At 52.7% G+C, this 26569-nt stretch overlaps 2 protein-coding genes across 4 annotated transcripts in view; one reads left to right on the top strand and one right to left on the bottom strand.

Moving 5' to 3' along the window:
* The window catches only part of TMEM95 (transmembrane protein 95), a 137474-nt gene extending 116340 nt beyond the window's left edge, over positions 1-21134 (bottom strand). For 2 of the 3 annotated variants that reach the window (XM_068271960.1, XM_068271961.1), the window contains exon 1: positions 7261-7378. In XM_068271960.1, the coding sequence (XP_068128061.1) occupies positions 7261-7366 (106 nt within the window). In that variant the 5' untranslated portion in view covers positions 7367-7378. Of the gene's footprint in view, positions 1-7260; positions 7379-21030 lie in introns of those variants that run through there. The other variant, XM_068271962.1, reaches the window with a different exon arrangement.
* LOC137560825 (asialoglycoprotein receptor 1-like) overlaps positions 19933-26569 on the top strand; it is a 216960-nt gene continuing 210323 nt past the window's right edge. The window contains exon 1 of the mRNA XM_068271959.1: positions 19933-19972. The gene's annotated coding sequence lies outside the window, so the exon portion shown is untranslated. The remainder of the gene's footprint in view (positions 19973-26569) is intronic.

Here is a 26569-nt window from a genome sequence, read left to right as displayed (position 1 = left end):
CCCTCTAGCTGCAGATGCTACAACTACAGTCACACATACATAACTGCTACGCCCCTCAGCACCCCTCACTATGATCTGATATGAGCCAGGCTGCCCTCTAGCTGCAGATGCTACAAGTACAGTCACACATACATAACTGCCACGCCTCTCTGCAGCCCTCACTATGATCTGATATGACCCAGGCTGCCCTCTAGCTGCAGATGCTGCAACTACAGTCACACATACATAACTGCTACGCCCCTCAGCACCCCTCACTATGATCTGATATGACTCAGGCTGCCCTCTAGCTGCAGATGCTACAACTACAGTCGCACATACATAACTGCCACACCCCTCAGAAGCCCTCACTATGATCTGATATGACCCAGGCTGCCCTCTAGCTGCAGATGCTACAAGTACAGTCACCCATACATAACTCCCACACCCCTCAGCACCCCTCACTATGCTCTGATATGACCCAGGCTGCCCTCTAGCTGCAGATGCTACAACTACAGTCACACATACATAACTGCCAAGCCCCTCAGCACCCCTCACTATGATCTGATATGAGCCAGGCTGCCCTCTAGCTGCAGATGCTACAAGTACAGTCACACATACATAACTGCCACGCCTCTCTGCAGCCCTCACTATGATCTGATATGACCCAGGCTGCCCTCTAGCTGCAGATGCTGCAACTACAGTCACACATACATAACTGCTACGCCCCTCAGCACCCCTCACTATGATCTGATATGACTCAGGCTGCCCTCTAGCTGCAGATGCTACAACTACAGTCGCACATACATAACTGCCACACCCCTCAGAAGCCCTCACTATGATCTGATATGACCCAGGCTGCCCTCTAGCTGCAGATGCTACAAGTACAGTCACACATACATAACTGCCACGCCTCTCTGCAGCATCGCTATGATCTGATATGACCCAGGCTGCCCTCTAGCTGCAGATGCTACAACTACAGTCACACATACATAACTGCCACGCCTCTCTGCAGCCTCACTATGATCTGATATGACCCAGGCTGCCCTCTAGCTGCAGATGCTACAACTACAGTCGCACATACATCACTGCCACACCCCTGAGCAGCCCTCACTATGATCTGATATGACTTAGGCTGCCCTCTAGCTGCAGATGCTACAACTACAGTCACACATACATAACTGCCACACCCTCAGCACCCCTCACTATGTTCTGATATGACCCAGGCTGCCCTCTAGCTGCAGATGCTACAACTACAGTCACACATACATAACTGCTACGCCCCTCAGCACCCCTCACTATGATCTGATATGAGCCAGGCTGCCCTCTAGCTGCAGATGCTACAAGTACAGTCACACATACATAACTGCCACGCCTCTCTGCAGCCCTCACTATGATCTGATATGACCCAGGCTGCCCTCTAGCTGCAGATGCTGCAACTACAGTCACACATACATAACTGCTACGCCCCTCAGCACCCCTCACTATGATCTGATATGACTCAGGCTGCCCTCTAGCTGCAGATGCTACAACTACAGTCGCACATACATAACTGCCACGCCCCACAGAAGCCCTCACTATGATCTGATATGACCCAGGCTGCCCTCTAGCTGCAGATGCTACAAGTACAGTCACACATACATAACTCCCACACCCCTCAGCACCCCTCACTATGCTCTGATATGACCCAGGCTGCCCTCTAGCTGCAGATGCTACAACTACAGTCACACATACATAACTGCCAAGCCCCTCAGCACCCCTCACTATGATCTGATATGACTCAGGCTGCCCTCTAGCTGCAGATGCTACAACTACAGTCACACATACATAACTGCCACACCCCTCAGAAGCCCTCACTATGATCTGATATGACCCAGGCTGCCCTCTAGCTGCAGATGCTACAAGTACAGTCACCCATACATAACTCCCACACCCCTCAGCACCCCTCACTATGCTCTGATATGACCCAGGCTGCCCTCTAGCTGCAGATGCTACAACTACAGTCACACATACATAACTGCCAAGCCCCTCAGCACCCCTCACTATGATCTGATATGAGCCAGGCTGCCCTCTAGCTGCAGATGCTACAAGTACAGTCACACATACATAACTGCCACGCCTCTCTGCAGCCCTCACTATGATCTGATATGACCCAGGCTGCCCTCTAGCTGCAGATGCTGCAACTACAGTCACACATACCTAACTGCTACGCCCCTCAGCACCCCTCACTATGATCTGATATGACTCAGGCTGCCCTCTAGCTGCAGATGCTACAACTACAGTCGCACATACATAACTGCCACACCCCTCAGAAGCCCTCACTATGATCTGATATGACCCAGGCTGCCCTCTAGCTGCAGATGCTACAAGTACAGTCACACATACATAACTCCCACACCCCTCAGCACCCCTCGCTATGATCTGATATGACCCAGGCTGCCCTCTAGCTGCAGATGCTACAACTACAGTCACACATACATAACTGCCACGCCTCTCTGCAGCATCGCTATGATCTGATATGACCCAGGCTGCCCTCTAGCTGCAGATGCTACAACTACAGTCACACATACATAACTGCCACGCCTCTCTGCAGCCTCACTATGATCTGATATGACCCAGGCTGCCCTCTAGCTGCAGATGCTACAACTACAGTCGCACATACATCACTGCCACACCCCTGAGCAGCCCTCACTATGATCTGATATGACTTAGGCTGCCCTCTAGCTGCAGATGCTACAACTACAGTCACACATACATAACTGCCACACCCTCAGCACCCCTCACTATGTTCTGATATGACCCAGGCTGCCCTCTAGCTGCAGATGCTACAACTACAGTCACACATACATAACTGCTACGCCCCTCAGCACCCCTCACTATGATCTGATATGAGCCAGGCTGCCCTCTAGCTGCAGATGCTACAAGTACAGTCACACATACATAACTGCCACGCCTCTCTGCAGCCCTCACTATGATCTGATATGACCCAGGCTGCCCTCTAGCTGCAGATGCTGCAACTACAGTCACACATACATAACTGCTACGCCCCTCAGCACCCCTCACTATGATCTGATATGACTCAGGCTGCCCTCTAGCTGCAGATGCTACAACTACAGTCGCACTTACATAACTGCCACGCCCCACAGAAGCCCTCACTATGATCTGATATGACCCAGGCTGCCCTCTAGCTGCAGATGCTACAAGTACAGTCACACATACATAACTCCCACACCCTTCAGCACCCCTCACTATGCTCTGATATGACCCAGGCTGCCCTCTAGCTGCAGATGCTACAACTACAGTCACACATACATAACTGCCAAGCCCCTCAGCACCCTTCACTATGATCTGATATGAGCCAGGCTGCCCTCTAGCTGCAGATGCTACAAGTACAGTCACACATACATAACTGCCACGCCTCTCTGCAGCCCTCACTATGATCTGATATGACCCAGGCTGCCCTCTAGCTGCAGATGCTGCAACTACAGTCACACATACATAACTGCTACGCCCCTCAGCACCCCTCACTATGATCTGATATGACTCAGGCTGCCCTCTAGCTGCAGATGCTACAACTACAGTCGCACAAACATAACTGCCACGCCCCTCAGAAGCCCTCACTATGATCTGATATGACCCAGGCTGCCCTCTAGCTGCAGATGCTACAAGTACAGTCACCCATACATAACTCCCACACCCCTCAGCACCCCTCGCTATGTTCTGATATGACCCAGGCTGCCCTCTAGCTGCAGATGCTACAACTACAGTCACACATACATAACTGCTACGCCCCTCAGCACCCCTCACTATGATCTGATATGAGCCAGGCTGCCCTCTAGCTGCAGATGCTACAAGTACAGTCACACATACATAACTGCCACGCCTCTCTGCAGCCCTCACTATGATCTGATATGACCCAGGCTGCCCTCTAGCTGCAGATGCTGCAACTACAGTCACACATACATAACTGCTACGCCCCTCAGCACCCCTCACTATGATCTGATATGACTCAGGCTGCCCTCTAGCTGCAGATGCTACAACTACAGTCGCACATACATAACTGCCACACCCCTCAGAAGCCCTCACTATGATCTGATATGACCCAGGCTGCCCTCTAGCTGCAGATGCTACAAGTACAGTCACACATACATAACTCCCACACCCCTCAGCACCCCTCGCTATGATCTGATATGACCCAGGCTGCCCTCTAGCTGCAGATGCTACAACTACAGTCACACATACATAACTGCCACGCCTCTCTGCAGCCTCACTATGATCTGATATGACCCAGGCTGCCCTCTAGTTGCAGATGCTACAACTACAGTCGCACATACATCACTGCCACACCCCTGAGCAGCCCTCACTATGATCTGATATGACCCAGGCTGCCCTCTAGCTGCAGATGCTACAACTACAGTCACACATACATAACTGCCACACCCCTCAGCACCCCTCACTATGTTCTGATATGACCCAGGCTGCCCTCTAGCTGCAGATGCTGCAACTACAGTCACACATACATAACTGCTACGCCCCTCAGCACCCCTCACTATGATCTGATATGAGCCAGGCTGCCCTCTAGCTGCAGATGCTACAAGTACAGTCACACATACATAACTGCCACGCCTCTCTGCAGCCCTCACTATGATCTGATATGACCCAGGCTGCCCTCTAGCTGCAGATGCTGCAACTACAGTCACACATACATAACTGCTACGCCCCTCAGCACCCCTCACTATGATCTGATATGACTCAGGCTGCCCTCTAGCTGCAGATGCTACAACTACAGTCGCACATACATAACTGCCACGCCCCTCAGAAGACTTCACTATGATCTGATATGACCCAGGCTGCCCTCTAGCTGCAGATGCTACAAGTACAGTCACACATACATAACTCCCACACCCCTCAGCACCCCTCACTATGCTCTGATATGACCCAGGCTGCCCTCTAGCTGCAGATGCTACAACTACAGTCACACATACATAACTGCCAAGCCCCTCAGCACCCCTCACTATGATCTGATATGAGCCAGGCTGCCCTCTAGCTGCAGATGCTACAAGTACAGTCACACATACATAACTGCCACGCCTCTCTGCAGCCCTCACTATGATCTGATATGACCCAGGCTGCCCTCTAGCTGCAGATGCTGCAACTACAGTCACACATACATAACTGCTACGCCCCTCAGCACCCCTCACTATGATCTGATATGACTCAGGCTGCCCTCTAGCTGCAGATGCTACAACTACAGTCGCACAAACATAACTGCCACGCCCCTCAGAAGCCCTCACTATGATCTGATATGACCCAGGCTGCCCTCTAGCTGCAGATGCTACAAGTACAGTCACCTATACATAACTCCCACACCCCTCAGCACCCCTCGCTATGTTCTGATATGACCCAGGCTACCCTCTAGCTGCAGATGCTACAACTACAGTCACACATACATAACTGCTACGCCCCTCAGCACCCCTCACTATGATCTGATATGAGCCAGGCTGCCCTCTAGCTGCAGATGCTGCAACTACAGTCACACATACATAACTGCTACGCCCCTCAGCACCCCTCACTATAATCTGATATGACTCAGGCTGCCCTCTAGCTGCAGATGCTACAACTACAGTCGCACATACATAACTGCCACACCCCTCAGAAGCCCTCACTATGATCTGATATGACCCAGGCTGCCCTCTAGCTGCAGATGCTACAAGTACAGTCACACATACATAACTCCCACACCCCTCAGCACCCCTCGCTATGATCTGATATGACCCAGGCTGCCCTCTAGCTGCAGATGCTACAACTACAGTCACACATACATAACTGCCACGCCTCTCTGCAGCATCGCTATGATCTGATATGACCCAGGCTGCCCTCTAGCTGCAGATGCTACAACTACAGTCACACATACATAACTGCCACGCCTCTCTGCAGCCTCACTATGATCTGATATGACCCAGGCTGCCCTCTAGCTGCAGATGCTACAACTACAGTCGCACATACATCACTGCCACACCTCTGAGCAGCCCTCACTATGATCTGATATGACCCAGGCTGCCCTCTAGCTGCAGATGCTACAACTACAGTCACACATACATAACTGCCACACCCCTCAGCACCCCTCACTTTGATCTGATATGACCCAGGCTGCCCTCTAGCTGCAGATGCTGCAACTACAGTCACACATACATAACTGCTACGCCCCTCAGCACCCCTCACTATGATCTGATATGAGCCAGGCTGCCCTCTAGCTGCAGATGCTACAAGTACAGTCACACATACATAACTGCCACGCCTCTCTGCAGCCCTCACTATGATCTGATATGACCCAGGCTGCCCTCTAGCTGCAGATGCTGCAACTACAGTCACACATACATAACTGCTACGCCCCTCAGCACCCCCTCACTATGATCTGATATGACTCAGGCTGCCCTCTAGCTGCAGATGCTACAACTACAGTCGCACATACATAACTGCCACACCCCTCAGAAGCCCTCACTATGATCTGATATGACCCAGGCTGCCCTCTAGCTGCAGATGCTACAAGTACAGTCACCCATACATAACTCCCACACCCCTCAGCACCCCTCACTATGCTCTGATATGACCCAGGCTGCCCTCTAGCTGCAGATGCTACAACTACAGTCGCACATACATCACTGCCACGCCCCTGAGCAGCCCTCCGTAGCTGACCCTCTGTAGGTGCCCTGCCCCCCTGTAGTTACCCAGCCCCCACTTTAGCTGCCCTGCTCCTTTTTTAGTTGCCCTGCCCCCTCCTCAGGAGCTGATCCCATCCTGCAGATCCATAGATGTGGGATCTGTCCGCCCCTCTGCAGTGCTGACACTATATAACGCCGAGCTAGTTATGCAGTGCTGCTGTAATCCTACTAATATAATAAATGGGAAAGTTCGGATGTTCGGATGTTTGGATGTTTGTTACTCGATCACGCAAAAACGGCTGAACGGATTTGAATGAAATTTGGCACACACATAGTACATTACCTGGAATAAAGTATAGGATACTTTTTATTCCCATAACCAAAAAGAGACAAATACAAATTTCACTGGAAAATGTAAACTGCAGCCATTCCTAAGGTAGCCATACACTGGTCGATTTGCCATCAGATTCGACCAACAGATAGATCCCTCTCTGATGGAATCTGATCAGAGAGGGATTGTATGGCTGCCTTTACTGCAAACAGATTGTGAATCAATCTCAGCCTGAAACCGATCACAGTCAGTGGAGCTGCCGCTGCTGTCGCCCCCCCCTCCCCCGCATACATTGCCTGATCCGGCCGGGGCGAGTCCCCTGGTCCACCGCTGTCTTCTTCTCCGCCCGGTCCCGGCATCTTCTCCGCATCGGCTCCCAGCTGGCATCTTCTCCCATCACACATCCGGCATCCCTGTATAACTTTCTGTCACTCCAGTGACAGCGGAAGTTCAAATAGAGCGCCCTCCATTTGTGCTGTCACTGCACTGACACAGGAAGTTATGCCGGATGCCGTGATGCGGAAAAGATGCCAGCCGGGAGTCGGGAGGTGACAGAGGGGTCTCGCGCCAGCGGAGCAGGTAATGTATCTCCACTGTATTGCGTCAGTCGTCGGGCATTCGAACGCCGCTATCAACGCACTCCCGACCCGCCAGCGAGCGAGAAAATTCTTCCGCACGGATGGATCGACGGGAGTCGTTGGGAACGATGGATTTCGGACCAACTGTGTAAAGATTCCGCATGCGTTTTTTGCCGCGATTTCGCATGCGATTTCGCATAGGTAAGGGTGATGCGATTTTAACCATGTCACTGCCTGTGTGAATTAACATGGGTACCTATGCGAAATTGCATGCGAAATCGCGGGAAAAAACGCATGGGGAAAACGCATGTGATTTCCCTATTAAATACATTGTGTGTGATTCGCCTGCATTCCACACGCAGGCGAATTCTGAGGGCCCTACCCTGCAGATTTTTTCTGCACAGAAAAACGTGCAGGGAAACGCACAAGTGGAAACAGTCCCATCCACTTGCACTGGCTATGCGAATTCGCATGCGAATTCGTGATAGTGGAAACGGGCCCTAAGGGTTAGGAAAAGTGGGCGTGGCCAAAACCAGCCAAATACATACCCGAACAATGTCAGGAAATCAGTGGGCGGAGACAAATACATACACCAGGTCATCAGCTATACAGTTCAGAAGAGAAGTCGGCACACCATCAGTTCAGTTGTGGGTGCTTGACGAAGTGACATGTCACAGCAGTAGATCCAAATAGCAAGTATCGTCAGCACACCAATCTTCAACACACATAATCATTTATTGTGCCAGTTTCCACACGTTACACCAACAATTGTTTCGGGGGCCGCACGGGGTCCCCCTTTATCAAGGCATGTGGTTACAATAGGGTTGCCAGGTGTCCGGTTTTACACCGGACAGTCCGGTTTTTGTGCGCTGTGTCCGGTGCAAAAAGGCATGCTAAACCGGACAATTAAGTTGTCCGGTTTAGAGCCCCCCCCCCGCAGCGCAGGAGGAGAACAGCGCAGCAGAGAGAGAGCTGGGAGCAGCGGTGGAGAAGGGGGGCAATCTCCCCCCCTTCCCTTACCTTAGGGTGCTCTCTCTCCCCCGCTGTCTCCTCCAGGATGATGTGCAGGCTGGCGGGTGGCTGCAGGCGGAACTTAGCTCTGTGTCGCTCCAGCGCCGGAAGTTCGGGTCCCGCAGCCGCTGAGATTCGACTCAAAAAAGATCCGGATCAAAGATCCGAATCATTCATGAGCCGGACAACACTAATCAGTCTGAATAGTGTTTTCCGGTTCATGAATGATTCGAATCTTTGATCCGGATCTTTTTTGAGTCGAATCTCAGCGGCTGCGGGACCCGAACTTCCGGCGCCTGCGACACAGAGGTAAGTTCCGCCCGCAGCTACCCGCCAGCCTGCACATCATATTGGAGGAGACAGCGGGGGAGAGAGAGCACCCTAAGGTAAGGGAAGGGGGGGGGGAGATTGCCCCCCTTCTCCACCGCTGCTCCCAGCTCTCTCTCTGCTGCGCTGTTCTCCTCCTGCGGGGGGGGGGGGGGGGGGGTGGCACCTGGCTACCTAACCTATTCTGGGCACATATAGCCCCTGGCTACCTATTCCGGGCACATATAGCCCCTGGCTACCTATTCCGGGCACATATAGCCCCTGGCTACCTATTCCGGGCACATATAGCCCCTGGCTACCTATTCTGGGCACATATACCCCCTGGCTACCTATTCCGGGCACATATAGCCCCTGGCTACCTATTCCGGGCACATATAGCCCCTGGCTACCTATTCTGGGCACATATAGCCCCTGGCTACCTATTCCGGGCACATATAGCCCCTGGCTACCTATTCTGGGCACATATAGCCCCTGGCTACCTATTCTGGGCACATATAGCCCCTGGCTACCTATTCTGGGCACATATAGCCCCTGGCTACCTATTCTGGGCACATATAGCCCCTGGCTACCTATTCTGGGCACATATAGCCCCTGGCTACCTATTCCGGGCACATATAGCCCCTGGCTACCTATTCTGGGCACATATAGCCCCTGGCTACCTATTCCGGGCACATATAGCCCCTGGCTACCTATTCTGGGCACATATAGCCCCTGGCTACCTATTCTGGGCACATATAGCCCCTGGCTACCTATTCTGGGCACATATACCCCCTGGCTACCTATTCTGGGCACATATAGCCCCTGGCTACCTATTCTGGGCACATATAGCCCCTGGCTACCTATTCCGGGCACATATAGCCCCTGGCTACCTATTCTGGGCACATATACCCCCTGGCTACCTATTCCGGGCACATATAGCCCCTGGCTACCTATTCCGGGCACATATAGCCCCTGGCTACCTATTCTGGGCACATATAGCCCCTGGCTACCTATTCCGGGCACATATAGCCCCTGGCTACCTATTCTGGGCACATATAGCCCCTGGCTACCTATTCTGGGCACATATAGCCCCTGGCTACCTATTCTGGGCACATATAGCCCCTGGCTACCTATTCTGGGCACATATACCCCCTGGCTACCTATTCTGGGCACATATAGCTCCTGGCTACCTATTCTGGGCACATATAGCCCCTGGCTACCTATTCTGGGCACATATACCCCCTGGCTACCTATTCTGGGCACATATACCCCCTGGCTACATATACTGGGACATATATACCCCTGCCTACGTATACTGGGACATTTACACCCCTGCCTACATATACTGGGACATATATACCCCCTGGCTACATATACTGGGCACATATATCCCTGGCTACATATACTGGGAACACTGGCTGTTTGTCATTATGTGCATTTAGTGGTGAAAAGCTGTCTCTTTTGTGCATTTACTGGTGAAAAGCTGTCTCTTATTATGTGCATTTACTGGTGAAAAGCTGTGTCTTATTATGTGCATTTACTGGTGAAAAGCTGTCTCTTGTGCATTTACTGGGGAAAAGCTGTCTCTTATTATGTGCATTTACTGGCGAAAAGGTGTCTCTTATAATGTGCATTTACTGGTGAAAAGCTGTCTCTTGTGCATTTACTGGTGAAAAGCTGTCTCTTGTGCATTTACTGGTGAAAAGGTGTCTCTTATAATGTGCATTTACTGGTGAAAAGCTGTCTCTTATGTGCAGTTACTGGTGAAAAACTGTCTCTTATGTGCACTGGACCAGTACTACTGGTGAGGACAGTTAGTGACATGGCTATGTACTCTGTAATGTGCTGCAGAAGATGTCAGTGCGATATAAATACTATAAATTTAAAAAAAAAAAAGCCCATTGCTTAGCCCCACTCTACATAAAAGTGCGCTTCTGACTCCGCCCCTAACCCCACCCCTAACTCCACCCCCTGTCCGGTTTTCTCCATCAGCCGACCTGGCAACCCTAGTTACATAGCATATTCACCCCACCAGCCGTTATTAGAGTTGGGCCGAACGGTTCGCCTGCGAACGGTTCCATGCGAACTTCCGTGGTTCGCGTTCGCGTCCCGCAGGCGAACCTTTGCGGAAGTTCGGTTCGCCCCATAATGCACATGGAGGGTCAACTTTGACCCTCTACATCACAGTCAGCAGGCCCAGTGTAGCCAATTAGGCTACACTAGCCCCTGGAGCCCCACCCCCCTTATATAAGGCAGGCAGCGGCGGCCATTACGGTCACTCGTGTGCTGCCTGCGTTAGTGAGAGTAGGGCGAGCTGCTGCAGACTGTCTCTCAGGGAAAGATTAGTTAGGCTTAGCTTGTTCCTGTCTGGCTGCATACCTGTTTTGTGAACCCACCACTGCATACCTGTTCTGTGAACCCACCACTGCATACCTGTGCTGTGAACCCACCACTGCATACCTGTGCTGTGAACCCACCACTGCATACCTGTGCTGTGAACCCACCACTGCATACCTGTGCTGTGAACCCACCACTGCATACCTGCTCAGTGATCCTGCCACTGCATACCTGTTCTGTGAACCCACCACTGTATACCTGTTCATTGAACCCACCACTGCATACCTGTGCTGTGAACCCACCACTGCATACCTGTGCTGTGAACCCACCACTGCATACCTGTGCTGTGAACCCACCACTGCATACCTGTTCAGTGAACCTGCCACTGCATACCTGTTCTGTGAACCCACCACTGCATACCTGTTCTGTGAACCCACCACTGCATACCTGTGCTGTGAACCCACCACTGCATACCTGTTCTGTGAACCCACCACTGCATACCTGTTCTGTGAACCCACCACTGCATACCTGTTCTGTGAACCCACCACTGCATACCTGTGCTGTGAACCCACCACTGCATACCTGTGCTGTGAACCCACCACTGCATACCTGTTCTGTGAACCCACCACTGCATACCTGTGCTGTGAACCCACCACTGCATACCTGTGCTGTGAACCCACCACTGCATACCTGTTCTGTGAACCCACCACTGCATACCTGTGCTGTGAACCCACCACTGCATACCTGTGCTGTGAACCCACTACTGCATACCTGTGCTGTGAACCCACCACTGCATACCTGTTCAGTGAACCTGCCACTGCATACCTGTTCTGTTCAGTGGACCCGCCACTGTATACCTGTTCATTGAACCCACCACTGCATACCTGTGCTGTGAACCCACCACTGCATACCTGTTCTGTGAACCCACCACTGCATACCTGTTCAGTGAACCCGCCACTGCATACCTGTTCTGTTCAGTGGACCCGCCACTGTATACCTGTTCAGTGAACCCGCCACTGCATACCTGTTCTGTTCAGTGAACCCGCCACTGCATACCTGTTGTGTTCAGTGAACCTGCCACTGCATACCTGTTCTGTGAACCCGCCACTGTATACCTGTTCTGTTTAGTGAACCCGCCACTGTATACCTGTTCTGTTTAGTGAACCCGCCACTGCATACCTGTTCTGTTCAGTGGACCCGCCACTGTATACCTGTTTAGTGAACCCGCCACTGCATACCTGTTGTGTTCAGTGAACCTGCCACTGCATACCTGTTCTGTGAACCCGCCACTGTATACCTGTTCTGTTTAGTGAACCCGCCACTGCATACCTGTTCAGTGAACCCGCCACTGCATACCTGTTCTGTTCAGTGGACCCGCCACTGTATACCTGTTCAGTGAACCCGCCACTGCATACCTGTTGTGTTCAGTGAACCTGCCACTGCATACCTGTTCAGTGAACCCGCCACTGTATACCTGTTCTGTTTAGTGAACCCGCCACTGTATACCTGTTCTGTTTAGTGAACCTGCCACTGTATACCTGTTCTGTTTAGTGAACCCACCACTGTATACCTGTTCTGTTTAGTGAACCCGCCACTGCATACCTGTTCTGTTCAGTGGACCTGCCACTGTATACCTGTTCAGTGAACCCGCCACTGCATACCTGTTGTGTTCAGTGAACCTGCCACTGCATACCTGTTCTGTGAACCCGCCACTGTATACCTGTTCTGTTTAGTGAACCCGCCACTGTATACCTGTTCTGTTTAGTGAACCCGCCACTGCATACCTGTTCTGTTCAGTGGACCCGCCACTGCATACCTGTTCTGTGAACCCGCCACTGTATACCTGTTCTGTTCAGTGAACCCACCGCATCAGTGCGCATACCTGTGCAGTTAAGTGAACCCACCTACCTACGTGAGTGCACGCAGTGTGATATACCACTCCGTGCATACCCGATATGGACAAAACAGGTAGAGGAAGAGGTAGTGCCAGAGCCAGAGGAAGGCCACCCGGCAGGTCTGCGCGAGGTCGTGTAAATGTAATTTCGTGTGGACCTGGCCCACAGTACAGTGCTCGGAAGAAGGCACGTCCCATCACCTCCCAAGATTGTCAGGACGTGGTTGAGTATTTAGCGACACAGAACACCTCATCTTGCTCAGCCACCAGCGCTACTACTAGCACCACTTCCGCTGCATTTGACACTTCGCAAGAAATATTTAGTGTTGAAATCACTGATGCACAGCCATTGTTGTTACAGCCAGATGAATTTTCACCAGCTAATATGTCTGAGTTACGCGGCAACACTATGGATGTAACGTGTCAGGAGGATGAAGGACCTACTGATGGTGCATGTTTGGATTTGTCTGAGGCAAGCGAAGCTGGGCAGGATGATTACGATGATGACGATGATAGGGATCCTCTGTATGTTCCCAATAGAGGAGATGAAGAGGGGGACAGTTCAGAGGGGGAGTCAGAGAGTAGTAGGAGGAAAGAAGTTGCTGAAAGAAGCTGGGGCAGCTCTTCGTCAGAAACAGCTGGTGGCAGTGTCCGGCACCATGTATCGCCACCTATGTACAGCCAGCCAACTTGCCCTTCAGCATCAGCTGCTAAGGTCCCCATAGTGCCCACATCCCAGGGTGGCTCAGCAGTGTAGAAATGTTTTAATGTGTGTGCCTCAGATCGCACCAAAGCCATCTGTTCGCTCTGCCAACAAAAATTGAGCCGTGGAAAGGCCAACACTCACGTAGGGACAAGTGCCTTACGAAGGCACCTGGAGAAAAGGCACAAACAGCAATGGGATGGCCACCTGAGCAAAAGCAGCAGCAGCACACAAAAGCAAAGCCACCCTCCTTCTCCTCTTCCTCCTCCATCAGGTGCATTATCTGCTTCTGCCGCTTTCTCCCTTCCACCTTCACAGGCACCCTCCTCCACTCCGCCTCTGCCCTTGAGCGGTTCCTGCTCCTCTGCCCACAGCAGCAGTCAGGTGTCCGTGAAGGAAATGTTTGAGCGGAAGAAGCCAATTTCGGCCAGTCACCCCCTTGCCCGGCGTCTGACAGCTGGCTTGGCGGAACTGTTAGCTCGGCAGCTGTTACCATACCGGCTGGTGGACTCTGAGGCCTTCCGTAAATTTGTGGCCATCGGAACACCGCAGTGGAAGATGCCAGGCCGCACTTATTTTTCGAGAAAGGCCATACCCCAACTGCACCGTGAAGTTGAGAGGCAAGTGGTGTCATCTCTTGCGAAGAGCGTTGGGTCAAGGGTACACCTGACCACAGATGCCTGGTCTGCCAAGCACGGGCAGGGCCGCTACATTACCTACACAGCCCATTGGGTGAACCTGGTGGTGAACGATGGCAAGCAGGGCGCAGCGGACCAAATTGTGACACCTCCACGGCTTGCAGGCAGGCCTCCTGCCACCTCCTCTCCTCCTGCTACATGCTCTTCGCTGTCCTCCTCCTCCTTGGCTGAGTGGCAGTTCTCTTCTCCAGCTACACAGCCCCAGCTCCGCAGGGCCTATGCTGCATGCCAGGTACGACGCTGTCACGCCATCTTAGACATGTCTTGTCTCAAAGCGGAGAGTCACACTGGAGCAGCTCTCCTGGCTGCTCTTAAGAAACAGGTGGATGAGTGGCTGACCCCGCACCACCTGGAGATAGGCAACGTGGTGTGCGACAACGGCAGCAATCTGCTTGCCGCTTTGCATATGGGGAAGCTGACACACATACCCTGCATGGCACATGTCATGAATCTAGTGGTTCAAAGATTTGTGGCAAAGTACCCTGGCTTAGCGAATGTCCTGAAGCAGGCCAGGAAGTTCTGTGGGCATTTGAGGCGGTCTTACACAGCCATGGCATGCTTTGCGGAAATTCAGCGCAAAAACAACATGCCGGTGAGACGCCTTATTTGCGATAGCCCGACTCGCTGGAACTCGACCCTGCTCATGTTCTCCCGCCTGCTAGAACAGAAGAAAGCCGTGACCCACTACCTCTACAACTACAGTAGAATGAAACAGTCTGGGAAGATGGGGATGTTCTGGCCCGACAACTGGACACTGATGGAAAATGCATGCAGGCTCATGCGGCCGTTTGAGGAGGTGACCAACCTGGTGAGCCGCAGTGAGGGCACCATCAGCGACTTAATTCCCTACGCTTACTTCTTGGAGCGTGCTGTGCGTAGAGTGGCGGATGAAGCTGTGAATGAGCGTGACCAGGAACCGTTACGGCAGGAACAGGCATGGGACCAATTTTTATCAGACCCAGCTGTTTCCTCAACACCTGCGGCAGCACAGAGGGGGGAGGAGGAGTAAGAAGAGAAGTCGTGTGCAGAAGACGAGTCAGACTCAGAGGATGATGAGCAAGGTGTTTCTTTGGGGGAGGAGGAGGAGGAGGAGGGGACAGCGGCAGGAGAACAACCTCAGCAGGCATCGCAAGGGGCTTGTGCTGCTCAACCTTCCCGTGGTATTGTTCGCGGCTGGGGGGAGGAGGTTGACTTACCTGACGTCACTGAGGAAGAGCAAGAGGAGATGGAGGGTACTGGATCTGACTTTGTGCAGATGTCGTCTTTTATGCTGTCCTGCCTGTTGAGGGACCCCCGTATAAAAAACCTCAAGGGGAATGAGCTGTACTGGGTGGCCACACTACTAGACCCTCGGTACAGGCACAAAGTGGCGGACCTGTTACCAACTCACCGGAAGGTGGAAAGGATGCAGCACATGCAGAACCAGCTGTCAACTATGCTTTACAATGCCTTTAAGGGTGATGTGACGGCACAACGCCAGCAAGGTACCACTGCCACTAATCCTCCTCCCGTGTCCACGCAGTCAAAGACAGGACGCTCCAGCGATCTCATGGTGATGTCGGACATGCGGACGTTCTTTAGTCCAACGCCTCGCCGTAGCCCTTCCGGATCCACCCTCCACCAACGCCTGGAACGGCAGGTAGCCGACTACCTGGCCTTAAGTGTGGATGTAGACACTGCTGTGAACAGCGATGAGGAACCCTTGAACTACTGGGTGCGCAGGCTTGACCTGTGGCCAGAGCTGTCCCAATTTGCCATCCAACTTCTCTCCTGCCCTGCCGCAAGCGTCCTGTCAGAAAGGACCTTCAGCGCAGCTGGAGGCATTGTCACAGAGAAGAGAAGTCGCCTAAGTCACAAAAGTATTAAGTACCTCACCTTTATCAAAATGAATGAGGCATGGATCCCGGAGGGCTGCTGCCCGCCCCAAGACTAAGTCAGTCCCCGCACACACAGCATCTCTGCCTGCACGCCGTGTGACTGGCTGCCTGGCCTGCCCCAAGAAGACTAAGTCGCTCCCAGTCCCTCCACACAGCATGTCTGCCTGCAGGCCGCTTGACTACCTTCTCCGCCACCACCAACAGGGTCCGGGACTCCAGGCAGATTGCTGAATTTTTTAGGCCGCTGCTAGCAGCGGCCCCTGTAATAATTTTTCTGGTGCGTGAACATGACTGCCTAATTTTTCTGGCTGCACTGCGGGCAGCTGCAACAACAAAAGAAAAGGCATGTACATGCGCCCATTCCCCTTCGTGATCATTACCTTGCCGTGGTAAAGGGGCTTGTGTATCACAATGAAGCAATGACCGGCGCCTAGATGAGTGTCTCGGGGGGCACACCCACGATAATAAGGTCGTTGCCTCATTGTGGTCAGACCAAATTTGATCAGCTGGACAGTCACTGTTCTGTCATTCAGCTACATCAGCCAGGCGACCATATGGGCTGTAAAGCCACCAAAACCTGCACTCTCGCCATGGTGCGCACCAGTCCAGCACGGCCGTCACTACACAAACAGCTGTTTGCGGTGCGTTACACGGTGAGTTTGGTGTGTCAGTGTGAAGCAGTACCTTAATTACACTACCTGATTGATGTATACACATGCAAGATGTTTTAAAGCACTTTAGGCCTGTCATTTAGCATTCAATGTGATTTCTGCCCTTAAAACGCTGCTTTGCGTCAAATCCAGATTTTTCCCGGGGACTTTTGGCGTGTATCCCACTCCGCCATGCCCCCCTCCAGGTGTTAGACCCCTTGAAACATCTTTTCCATCACTTTTGTGGCCAGCATAATTTTTTTTTTTTTCAAAGTTCGCATCCCCATTGAAGTCTATTGCGGTTTGCGAACTTTAACGCGAACCGAACCTTCCGCAGAAGTTCGCGAACCAGGCCCAACTCTAGCCGTTATGTCCATACTGCCCCATTTGTACAGACATATAATGAGGGTTCTGATTCAGTGAGACATGCTGCTACACTTAAGAATATCAACATATTACAGGCGGATCGAACATTGGCACCAGAGATAAGGGAGAAACCCATGTTTGCTTACAGAACGGGCTCAAACTTGAGGGGCCGGCTGGTGCAGGCAGATCCAGAACAAAAATATACAAAGGAATTTGTCCTTTCTACAAAGAAAGGTTGCTACAAATGCCATAACTGTAATGTATGTGACTCTATTATGATGGGACCTGCGTTCTATAACCCCAACAGTGGTAAAAAATATATGATGAACGGGTACTTTAGTTGCAATACAGATCACTGTGTTTACATGTTGAAGTGTCCATGTGGTTTTGCATATATAGGACAAACGACGAATGCTTTTAACCACTTCACCACTGAGGGGTTTTACCCCCTGAACACCAGAGCTATTTTCACCTTTCAGCGCTCCTTCCATTCATTCGTCTATAACTTTATCATTACTTATCGCAATGAAATGAACTAGATCTTGTTTTTTCCACCACTAATTAGGCTTTCTTTAGGTGGAACATTATGCCAAGAATTATTTTATTCTAAATGTGTTTTAATGGGAAAATAGGAAAAATGTGGGAAAAAAATTAATTATTTTCCAGTTTTCAGCCATTATAGTTTTTAAATAATGCATGCTACTGTAATTAAAACCCATGAAATGTATTTGCCCTTTTGTCCCGGTTATAAAACCGTTTAAATTATGCCCCTATCACAATGTTTGCCGCCAATATTTTATTTGGAAATAAAGGTGCATTTTTTTCAGTTTTGCGTCCATCTCTAATTATAAGCCCATAGTTTATAAAGTAACAGTGTTATACCCTCTTGACATAAATATTTAAAAAGTTCAGTCCCTAAGGTAACTATTTATGTATTTTTTTTATAAAAAATGTGGAGTGTGGGAGGTAATGAGTTAATTTTTTTGTGTAACACTAATTTATTTCTATGTAAAAAATGCTTAGGGTGTAGTTTTACTATTTATCCTTCCAGGCGCTCGCAGGAAGTACAAGGAGGCTGTGAGTGTTTGTTTTTTTTCACAATGATCGCGCTGCCCATCCGAGAGCAGCGGATCATTGCGGGGCTTAGATCAACGAACGGGAATGGATTTTCCCATTCATTGATCTCCGGGCGAGCGGCTGGCGGCGTATTTACTAGCGGCGGGCGGCGTGTTTACGAGCGGGAGCGCGGGCAGCGTCGGGAACGCGGAAAGTACGGATTTCTCCGTCCCTGGGGGTTAAAGGATGGTAAAAAGGGACGGAGAAACTCGTACGGGCGGGGGTAAAGTGGTTAAAAAAACGTTTTCAACACCACCGTAGCGACATTAGGGTGGCTTGGAAAGCAAAAGAAATGAATGAGGATTTAGGTTACACTAAACCTGTGGCAATCCATTGTGTAGAACAATCATAGAGCCAACCAAATTAGAGGGGTTGTTATTGAGCAAGTTAAGAAACCGAAAAGGGGGGGGGGAGATTGGGAAAAGAAAGTGGGAAATGGGAACTGTCACACCTAAGGGTTTAAACAGCAATAACCCATTAACATGTTTTCTTAGGGAAAGATGAATACGAAGAAAGATTGTTTTTTAATTTTGGTGTATATGTTACGGCCAGAACCCGAAGTTTGGCCACTTCTAGTTCTGGCCGGCCACTTCGGGTTCTGGCCGGCCAATGTGCGAAGTGGCCGCTGCGCTGCGGCCAATGTTAGAAATGGAATGATTCCTGTGACATGAATGTATCTTCTGGCCGCAGCGCAGCGGCCAAACGTATAACCACTTAGTTAATTTAATGCAATTAAGCCGGCGGCAATGTAACAATTCAAGCCGCCGGCTTTTTCTCTGCCTCTCTCTCCTTCTCCCCCCCGCCTCTCTCGCTCTCCTATGGGCAGCCGGCGGGGACACGAGTGTGTGTCCCCCCCCCCCCCCCCCCCCCCCGGAGTCGTTAGTCGCGGCAGGGAATCCTGCCATTCTTGCAGAGCGGGTGCTGGCAGAAGCAATGTCTGCAGCCTCCCCGCTCTGCTGCCCTGGTGCGACGAACGACTCTCGGGGACACGCGTGTCCCCCGCCGGCTGCCCATAAGAGGAGAGAGAGAGGCAGATAAAAAGCCGGCGGCTTGAATTGTTACATTGCCGCCGGCTGAATTGCAATAAATTAACGAAGTTGTCCTACGTTTGGCCGCTGCGCTGCGGCCAGAAGATACATTCATGTCGCAGGAATCAAACCGTTTCTAACATTGGCCGCAGCGCAGCAGCCACTTCGCACATTGGCCGGCCAGAACCCGAAGTGGGCAAACTTCGGGTTCTGGCTGTAATATATATATATAAAATAACATGTTCTTTTACAGGTTATATATGTATATAAAAGTTTTTCTTGGCAGGTTGAGAATGTATGTTTTTAATGACACTATAGTCTTGTTATGTGCAGTGGGGCCTGAGTAACTTGTTTCCTCTCCTCTTTCTTGCTCGACAGGTTACGAATATGGTTGGAGTCTGATGTGTCCCCTGGATGAACGTCCCTATGTCACCAGGTGGTGAGTTTTTCTTAAAGATATTTTTTGTAATAAATAAATAAAAAATGTTCCCACTTTTTATGACCGCTGTGTCCATATTGCCTGTAATATCAGGCACTGTTTCCAAAGGTTGCCAGCAAGCATTGTTTACGCAACCTGCATGTCTGTACGTTCGTTACTATGGCAACATTTCAGCCATGGCAAGCCCTGAGAGGGAATTATGAATAGAGCGCACGCTCCTGACACGCATGACGAGGAAGGAATGACGACGCATGACAGGCTATACGTAGTCCTGCATGCGACGTCTAGTACGCATTACGCATGCGCGTGCTTGCGGCAATCAGTCTTGTATGCGACCCGTGGTACGCATCAAGCGGATGGCTGATACGCATGACGCGTTAGGCGCGACGGTCCCCATGAAGTGACGCGGACGGCATGGATTGGCTCGCTGCGACAGGGGGCGTGCGGGGATAGCTTCCGCACTACGCCCAGTACCCTATGAACGAATACGGCGGTGCAGGGCAGTATGGACATAATGGCTGGTGGGCTGAACTTAATTCAAACGTTAGTGGCATTAACTTGAGCTGGCACCACCTGGCACCGTGGGGACGGAGCAGAAGGGTAAGATTCATAGCTTAAGTAGTACTGTGTGCACTATGCTGAGTCTTGGACTTACCAATTGAGCAGATGTCTTGCAGATTTGATGAGATGGGCATTGTTTACTGTTGTCAATCATTGTATGATGAGGTCACTCATTTGTGGGTGGGGGATGATGTTGTTTATATGGTATTTAAAGCTGGTGGGGTGAATATGCTATGTAACCACATGCCTTGATAAAGGGGGACCCCGTGCGGCCCCCGAAACAATTGTTGGTGTAACGTGTGGAAACTGGCACAATAAATGATTATGTGTGTTGAAGATTGGTGTGCTGACGATACTTGCTATTCAGGTCATCAGCTAGTACAATAATATAGAGGCAGTCTGTGATGTAATATAATGCTTCCTGCACACAGAGAGGGACTGTCCATCCTACTAATGGTGTATAGCGCCCCCTAGTGTCTCCTGCACAGGCTACTGACCTTCCCTCAGATCCAGGCAATCTCACCGCTTCTCTGTACAAGAGATTCTCAGAGGAGGGGCTGCAGAGCAGGCCTGGGGGTGGGCGTGGCCAACTGACATAACGGACATTTCAGTCTCACTGACCATGCCCACCAACTGACAATCAGCACTCCGCATACATACTGGTCACACCCAGCAACTGACAATGGGCCCTCCCCATCCATACTGGCTGTACCCACCAGCTGACAATGGGCACTCCCCATACATACTGGCCACACCCACCAACTGTCAATGGGCCCACCCCATACATACTGGCCACACCCACCAAGTGACAATCAGCACTCCGCATACATACTGGCCGTACCCACCAGCTGACAATGGGCACTCCCCATACATACTGGCCACCCCCACCAACTGTTAATGGGCCGACCCCATACATACTGGCCACACCCACACACCTACCAGACACTCCTCATCCTTACTGACCACATCCACCAGCTGACAGCAGACACTCCTCATTCTAACTGGCCACACCCACCTGTATGTACACTCCTCCCAAAGCTTTGCCCCCTAATCAATGGTGTAGCAATAGGGGGTGCAAGATGTTGTGACCGCTCCGGGGCCCCTGAACAAGAGGGGCCACTAGGAGCCTTTCTTCATCCATCTTCATCCATAGCATTGGTGCTATGCTGGTAACGATGATCACCTCTATATGTGTATTGCATAGTGGGAATCCTTAACAATCCTTAACAAGCTTGCCACTAACGATCCAATTTCTGGACAAAAATCATTCGAGCGATCAGATAATTCTGATTGGAAGATAAATCTTTCACTACACCAACAACGAACCAATCGTTGCTTCCCATCTACCACAACCAACAAGAAAATCCACATTTTGGTTTGTCAAAAATCCAATCGGATGACTATTTTTAAAATTTTTCATAATTGATTGTGCCAATCAACAGAGATTATTTACAACCAATCCGACCAGAATTTCTGATCGCTCAAACGACTTTTTGATAGAAATTGGACTGTTAGTGGCGTCCTTTACTCTGATTACACCTCTCTGACAATGTCCCTCCTACTCTCCTCCAACAGGACCACCCTGTCCCTCCTACTCTCCATCCCTCCTACTCTCCTGCCACAGGACCACCCTGTCCCTCCTACTCTCCTCCCATAGGACCACCCTGTCCCTCCTACTCTCCTCCCATAGGACCACCCTGTCCCTCCTACTCTCCTCCCATAGGACCACCCTGTCCCTCCTACTTTCCTCCCATAGGACCACCCTGTCCCTCCTACTCTCCTCCCATAGGACCACCCTGTCCCTCCTACTCTTCTCCCATAGAACCACCCTGTCCCTCCTACTCTCCACCCACAGGACCACCCTGTTCCTCCTACTCTCCTGCCACAGGACCACACTGTCCCCCCCTCCTCTCCTCCCATATGACCAGCCTGTCCCTCCTACTCTCCACCCACAGGACCACCCTGTTCCTCCTACTCTCCACTCACAGGACCACCCTGTTCGTCCTACTCTCCTGCCACAGGACCACCCTGTCCCCCCCTCCTCTCCTCCCATAGGACCAGCCTGTCCCTCCTACTCTCCTCCCATAGGACCACCCTGTCCCTCCTATTCTCCTCCCACAGGACCACCCTCTCCCTCCTACTCTCCTCCCACAAGACCACCCTGTTTCTCCTACTCTCCTCCCATAGGACTCCCTGTCCCTTCTACTCTCCTCCCACAGGGCCGCCCTGTCCCTCCTACTCTCCTCCCACAGGACCACCCTGTCCCTCCTACTCTCCTCCCATAGGACCACACTTTCCCTCCTACTCTCCTCCCATAGTACCACACTTTCCCTCCTACTTTCCTCCCACAGGACCACCCTGTCCCTCCTACTCTCCTTCCATAGGACTCCCTGTCCCTCCTACTCTCCTCCCATAGGACCACACTTTCCCTCCTACTCTCCTCCCATAGGACCACCCTGTCCCTCCTACTCTCCTCCCACAGGACCACCCTGTCCCCCCTACTCTCCTCCCACAGGACCACCCTGTCCCTCCTACTCTCCTCCCACAGGACCACCCTGTCCCTCCTACTCTCCTCCCATAGGACTCCCTGTCCCTCCTACTCTCCTCCCACAGGACCACCCTGTCCCCCCTACTCTCCTCCCGTAGGACCACCTTGTCCCCTACTCTCCTCCCATAGGACCACCCTGTCCCTCCTACTCTCCTGCCACAGGACCACCCTGTCCCCCCCTCCTCTCCTCCCATAGGACCAGCCTGTCCCTCCTACTCTCCTCCCATAGGACCACCCTGTCCCTCCTATTCTCCTCCCACAGGACCACCCTGTCCCTCCTACTCTCCTCCCACAAGACCACCCTCTTTCTCCTACTCTCCTCCCATAGGACTCCCTGTCCCTCCTACTCTCCTCCCACAGGGCCACCCTGTCCCTCCTACTCTCCTCCCACAGGACCACCCTGTCCCTCCTACTCTCCTCCCATAGGACCACCCTGTCCCTCCTACTCTCCTCCCATAGGACCACCATGTCCCTCCTACTCTCCTCCCACAGGACCACCCTCTTTCTCCTACTCTCCTCCCATAGGACTCCCTGTCCCTCCTACTCTCCTCCCACAGGACCACCCTTTCCCTCCTACTCTCCTCCCATAGGACCACCCTGTCCCTCCTACTCTCCTCCCATAGGACTCCCTGTCCCTCCTACTCTCCTCCCACAAGACTGCCCTGTCCCTCCTACTCTCCTCCCACAGGACCACCCTGTCCCTCCTACTCTCCTCCCATAGGACCACACTTTCCCTCCTACTCTCCTCCCATAGGACCACCCTGTCCCTCCTACTCTCCTCCCACAGGACCACCCTGTCCCCCCTTCTCTCCTCCCATAGGACCACCTTGTCCCCCCTACTCTCCTCCCACAGGACCACCCTGCCCCTCCTACTCTCCTCCCATAGGACCACCCTGTCCCTCCTACTCTCCTCCTATAGGACCACCCTGTCCCTCCTACTCTCCTCCCACAGGACCACCCTGTTTCTCCTACTCTCCTTCCATAGGACTCCCTGTCCCTCCTACTCTCCTCCCATAGGACCACACTTTCCCTCCTACTCTCCTCCCACAGGACCACCCTGTCCCTCCTACTCTCCTCCCACAGGACCACCCTGTCCCCCCTACTCTCCTCCCATAGGACCACCTTGTCCCCCCTACTCTCCTCCCACAGGACCACCTTGTCCCTCCTACTCTCCTCCCATAGGACCACCCTGTCCCTCCTACTCTCCTCCCATAGGACCACCATGTCCCTCCTATTCTCCTCCCACAGGACCACCCTGTTTCTCCTACTCTCCTCCCATAGGACTCCCTGTCCCTCCTACTCTCCTCCCACAGGACCACCCTTTCCCTCCTACTCTCCTCCCATAGGACCACCCTGTCCCTCCTACTCTCCTCCCATAGGACCACCCTGTCCCCCCTACTCTCCTCCCACAGGACCACCCTGTTTCTCCTACTCTCCTCCCACAGGACTCCCTGTCCCTCCTACTCTCCTCCCACAAGACTGCCCTGTCCCTCCTACTCTCCTCCCACAGGACCACCCTGTCCCTCCTACTCTTCTCCCATAGGACCACACTTTCCCTCCTACTCTCCTCCCATAGGACCACCCTGTCCCTCCTACTCTCCTCCCACAGGACCACCCTGTCCCTCCTACTCTCCTCCCACAGTACCACCCTTTCCCCCCTACTCTCCTCCCATAGGACCACCTTGTCCCCCCTACTCTCCTCCCACAGGACCACCCTGCCCCTCCTACTCTCCTCCCATAGGACCACCCTGTCCCTCCTACTCTCCTCCCATAGGACCACCCTGTCCCTCCTACTCTCCTCCCACAGGACCACCCTGTTTCTCCTACTCTCCTTCCATAGGACTCCCTGTCCCTCCTACTCTCCTCCCACAGGACCACACTGTCCATCCTACTCTCCTCCCATAGGACCACCCTGTCCCTCCTACTCTCCTCCCACAGGACCACCCTGTTTCTCCTACTCTCCTCCCATAGGACTCCCTGTCCCTCCTACTCTCCTCCCACAGGACCACCCTGTCCCTCCTACTCTCCTCCCATAGGACCACCCTGTCCCTCCTACTCTCCTCCCATAGGACCACCCTGTCCCTCCTACTCTCCTCCCACAGGACCACCCTGTTTCTCCTACTCTCCTCCCATAGGACCACACTTTCCCTCCTACTCTCCTTCAATAGAACCACCCTGTCCCTCCTACTCTCCTCCCATAGGACTCCCTGTCCCTCCTACTCTCCTCCCACAGGACCACCCTGTCCCTCCTACTCTCCTCCCATAGGACCACCCTGTCCCTCCTACTCTCCTCCCATAGGACCACCCTGTCCCTCCTACTCTCCTCCCATAGGACCACCCTGTCCCTCCTACTCTCCTCCCACAGGACCACCCTGTTTCTCCTACTCTCCTCCCATAGGACTCCCTGTCCCTCCTACTCTCCTCCCACAGGACCGCCCTGTCCCTTCTTCTCTCCTCCCATAGGACCATCCTGTCCCTCCTATTCTCCTGCCACAGGACCACCCTGCCCCCCCTACTCTCCTGCCACAGGACCACCTTGTCCCTCCTATTTTCCTCCCACAGGACCACCCTATCCCTCCTACTCTCCTCCCACAGGACCACCCTGTCCCTCCTACTCTCCTGCGACAGGACCACCCTGCCCCCTCTACTCTCCTGCCACAGGACCATCTTGTCCCTCCTATTTTCCTCCCACAGGACCACCCTGTCCCTCCTACTCTCCCCCCACAGGACCACCCTGTCCCTCCTACTCTCCTCCCACAGGACCACCCTGTCCCTCCTACTCTCCTCCCACAGGACCACCCTGTCCCTCCTACTCTCCTCCCACAGGACCACCCTGTCCCTCCTACTCTCCTCCCACAGGATCACCCTGTTTCTCCTACTCTCCTCCCATAGGACTCCCTGTCCCTCCTACTCTCCTCCCACAGGACTGCCCTGTCCCTCCTACTCTCCTCCCACAGGACCACCCTGTCCCTCCTACTCTCCTCCAATAGGACCACCCTTGCCCTCCTACTCTCCTCTTATAGGACCACCCTGCCCCTCCTACTCTCCTCCCACAGGACCACCCTGTCCCCCCTACTCTCCTCCCATAGGACCACCTTGTCCCCCCCTACTCTCCTCCCACAGGACCACCCTGTCCCTCCTACTCTCCTCCCACAGGACCACCCTGTCCCTCCTACTCTCCTCCCACAGGATCACCCTGTTTCTCCTACTCTCCTCCCATAGGACTCCCTGTCCCTCCTACTCTCCTCCCACAGGACCGCCCTGTCCCTCCTACTCTCCTCCCACAGGACCACCCTGTCCCTCCTACTCTCCTCCCATAGGACCACCCTTTCCCTCCTACTCTCCTCTTAGAGGACCACCCTGTCCCTCCTACTCTCCTCCCACAGGACCACCCTGTCCCCCTACTCTCCTCCCATAGGACCACCTTGTCCCCCCTACTCTCCTCCCATAGGACTCCCTGTCCCTCCTACTCTCCTCCCATAGGACCA

This window comes from Hyperolius riggenbachi, chromosome 3 (assembly GCF_040937935.1).
Source record: "Hyperolius riggenbachi isolate aHypRig1 chromosome 3, aHypRig1.pri, whole genome shotgun sequence".
Classification (NCBI taxonomy): domain Eukaryota; kingdom Metazoa; phylum Chordata; class Amphibia; order Anura; family Hyperoliidae; genus Hyperolius; species Hyperolius riggenbachi.
This window is presented reverse-complemented; position numbering and strand designations above follow the sequence as displayed.